This window comes from Corvus brachyrhynchos, unplaced genomic scaffold (genome assembly GCF_000691975.1).
Source record: "Corvus brachyrhynchos isolate BGI_N302 unplaced genomic scaffold, ASM69197v1 scaffold32, whole genome shotgun sequence".
NCBI classification, from domain to species: domain Eukaryota; kingdom Metazoa; phylum Chordata; class Aves; order Passeriformes; family Corvidae; genus Corvus; species Corvus brachyrhynchos.
This window is the reverse complement of record NW_008237919.1, coordinates 13,443,067-13,446,989: the sequence shown is the minus strand read 5'-3', so window position 1 is coordinate 13,446,989 and position 3,923 is coordinate 13,443,067. Positions and strand designations below refer to the sequence as shown.

The 3,923-nt window shown below is 39.4% G+C and overlaps 1 protein-coding gene across 1 annotated transcript in view; it reads left to right on the top strand.

The window, feature by feature from the left end:
- The window catches only part of KCNC2 (potassium voltage-gated channel subfamily C member 2), a 17,546-nt gene extending 15,148 nt beyond the window's left edge, over positions 1-2,398 (top strand). The window contains exon 4 of the mRNA XM_017733248.1: positions 151-2,398. Within this exon, the coding sequence (XP_017588737.1) occupies positions 151-212 (62 nt within the window). The 3' untranslated portion in view covers positions 213-2,398. The remainder of the gene's footprint in view (positions 1-150) is intronic.
- Positions 2,399-3,923: the final 1,525 nt, after the last annotated feature.

Below are 3,923 nucleotides of genomic sequence, written 5' to 3'. Positions count from 1 at the left end.
TGCATGTGGGATTGTTTTTCTTTGTTTAACCTTTTCCTTTATTTTTTTAACTATCTACTTGTTTATAAACGACTTTATTTTGTGATTAACTTATTTCGGTACTGGATTGCTGTATCAGAGTTCTGAATGTCTCCGGTTGTTTGCACACAGATAACTGCAAAGAGGTTGTCATTACTGGTTACACGCAAGCAGAAGCCAGATCTCTTTCTTAATGGCTTGGGGAAGGCACAAAACATGCAAGAAAGGTAAACGCCATCCAGACTTGCAATTTTAAGCTAGCAAGTGCTGCTTGGTACTATAGTAATTTCTCTACTCCAGGGTTCTTCAACATTTTCAGAAGCTGAGTACCAAGTAAAATTGAAATAATTATTGGGGGCTTTTTTGTACCATTGTAAGAGAGTAGTAGTTCTCAAGTTGGGTTTTTGACCAGCCTTATACCTCTGGCTCACGGGCTTCAAAAATTTCTTCAGTCAATGTTTTTTGAGGTGCTTTGTCCTTTATGTTGTTTGTCTGTCTGTTTTGCAACCTGTCTCCTTGTATTCTCCATCTGTCTCCATAAAGCACAGAGATACTGTTAAAATGCCCCCCTCTTTTAAGTTGAACTAAGAACATTTTTCTTTTCTCTTTTTTCATATGGACTATACATCCATGTATAGATAGAAATATATATATTTTTCAAGTGCAGTTAGTATCATCTAGACTAACTCGCGTGCACTCCTAAGATTTTTCGAGCAGCTTTTCAGCACTGACCGGTTGCCTATTGCATCAATCTTCCTCCTAGCAACCAGCATTTATTACAATTTTGAAACTATATCTCCTCTAGTGGCTTTTTCATTCAATATTAACCTCTGTTTATGCAACAGGACAAATGCTATGGCAAATCTGAGGTTCTGGGCTGGTGAGGAAAAATTACCCTTAAACTGTAGAGTTTTAGAGCTACATGGGGAAGACCATAATGACTGAAATATTAAGTGATCCTTGAAATTGTTGAATAATACCTGATTGTCATGTTTTATTTTTTGTTAGGAAAAGAAACTCAACTTATTGTTGACCATGTAACATGTTCTTCTGTATATAGCCTAGCCCGATAGCATGACCTGCATGTCAGAATTCTTGTACAATAATGTATTTATCAAAGTATACATTTCTGATATTTAGAGATGTACATTGATTTACTTTTGGTAAAATATTGTCAATAGAGAGATAATTGCAAACAGCTTTTAGCAAATGAATTAATATAATATCTGGTGCTGCTGTTATATTAACTACAGTGTTGTACAGAATTTATCATGGATTTTTGACTGCTGAAAAAGGGACAATGGAATTTAGCCATACCAAGGACTGTACTGGAAAGAGACTGCTGCTGCTGAATGGGCCCTGATAAACAACTAACACCTTGAGGAGGTCACTGAGACTTTGCGTGCGAAGTAGAGCTTGTTAAAGAAGATGAAAGACCGCTCATAATTACTGCTGCCAGAGGAAGGGGTGACAAGTCACTGTTGATGAGTCAGTGTAAATAAAATATGTGTGCATGGAATATCAGTTTTTATCTATATCAAGGAAAGCTGAATTCATGTCATCTTTGCTAAGGCTCCATGCAAAGACCCACACCCCTGTGTTTATTATTCCTGGTTCCTGCAGTAAGTTGTGCTGTGGATCATACAAAGACACATGCTTAATAATGATAGTGATGTCAACTACATCTGTCTTGACTTCTGTCATACTAATGGCATATATTGCAAAAGTCACAAATTTGAACAGAGTAGGTTTGCATAAGTCCTTGCTTTCTCAGTTTGCCATGACCTAAATTGTTATGAATTCTAGTGTACATGCCAAGTCCTAAGTTTACTTTTCACTTTGATAACAAAAATGTGACTGCAGACAAACATCACTGACTTTGTTCACAGCACACAGTCTTCTTTAATTGTTACCTCAAACTATAAGTATTATCAGAAATAAAATTCTGGCAGCAAGACTATTTCGTGTTTTTTTTTTTTCATTTGAAGTGTTGCAAACACAACATCAATAAGTATAAAAGTTGTATTAAAATTATATTCTACAAATGTATATTTTACATAAAAGATATATTCTTTGATAAGTTATTTTCTGTGCTTTTTGTGGTAAATGGAACTAGTCTATTCTATGTTTATGAGACATTGTAGTGCTACGATGTGGTAATTATGTTCTCTCCATCCTATTCAGTGGGAAATTCTCCAGACTCTGTTTTGTCACCCTGGTGTCCCGATTGTAGGGACCTGTCCCAGTTGTGAAACTCTGTATTGTGGAACTTCTGTGAACATGTCAAGGTGCATGCACAATCCTGGTTAAAACCAGTGGAAATGTAATACCTGAATTGGAGAATAAAAGGCAAAAGACCTGGGGAGGAACTTGGAACATATCTTCTGCACTGGCTCATGAGCTTTCTTTAGCTGTATCGGTTCCCTGCCTGCTGCTGGCCATCCCTGTTCTCAAACCAGCTTCCTGGAATGCATGAGGAGCTAATTCAAAAATGAGCATGAGCTGGCTTCTGCAACAATTGAAAATCTATCAGCTTGTTAATGACCCTATGCCTCATTTGGAAGGTTTGGTCAGGCTGGGTAAAGTCTGACGGGAGTTTTATTGCATCCTGGTGTGAAGTCAGCCTAAAAAGGAGGTGATAAATGGTTGCTTAAAACTTCTAATATACTGTATTTGGGGCAACCAGAAATCCTCAAATACACAAGCAGAGTGTCTGAGAGGGGTGAGGTAGCTAGTGCAGCTTTACATGTGATCTAAGAGGGTGTAATGCAATATTTTGGCATATGTGCTGTAAAAGATTCCAGAAAACAGGATCAGAAAACAGGTGCTCAGTTTTAGAAAATATGTTATAGTGACATGTCAGGAAAGCTCATTGTGCTGAGTTTGCCCAAAGGTTAAAAGTTGCCTGTACTGTGATTGTGAGCAGCACCCAAGGGAAGAAGAGGTGTAGTGGTCAGCCAGCACAAGGCTCACAGCCAGCTCCAGTCACCCAGGGTGATGTCTGCCCCAGGCACCTAGGGAGAGGTGTCTGGTTTTCCTCTGTGCTACACAGGGACAGTGATGATCTCTAGATGGGATGCAGACAAGGGGGTGCATTTTGTTGGTCAAGATCGTAGAAAACACTGATGGCCAGACGGTGTCTGACATCTTCTATTGTCTCTGGATGGTAAGGAGCCTGGACGGATCTCCACCGACACAGGACTTTGAGTCCGGAATATCCTGGACTCAGTATTATTTTCTGCTAGAGATCCAAGCCCATGTTTAAATGCCTTCTGTTAAAACACACCTGGAGGACAAGCTGATGGTGAGTCTGGTAACTATTCATGTGTCTTGAAACTATTACCCAACTCTGACTATTCTAAGAGGAAAAGTTGGCTTAACCACCAGCCCCCTCCTGTTCCTCACCTGTTTCTGAGCCCAGGAAGGGGTGAAAGGGCATTTTCATGAGAGGTGGGACACCAAGGTTTAACTTTCTCCGGCTGAGGAAGGCTTTGAACCCAAACCTCACTCTTCAGGGTACTGCAGTTCCTATGTCTCAGATACAATGTAAAAATTGGGCTGCACATTCTCATTCACTTCCTCTTTTGGCCATCCTTTAATGGAAAGTAGATGCAATGATCAGAAGCAGAATTGCACCTGGAGAAAGGAGTTTTGGTGCAAGCAGGAAGATGCTGTGTGGGTGTTCTGGGGATCAAATACCCACCGAAGGGTGGTTGTGGCCATCTCTGGTCTTGACTTAGGACTCTAAAAACTTATTTAATCCTTATATAATTATTAATTAAGGGTTAAAAGTCAAAACTAGAAAACAAGCAGTGAATTTACAAGCAATGCATCTGCTAAGACAATTTAGGAGAAGCTGTTACTCATTCGCCTTTTAAAATTGTAAAGTCAAGAGATCAAAAATG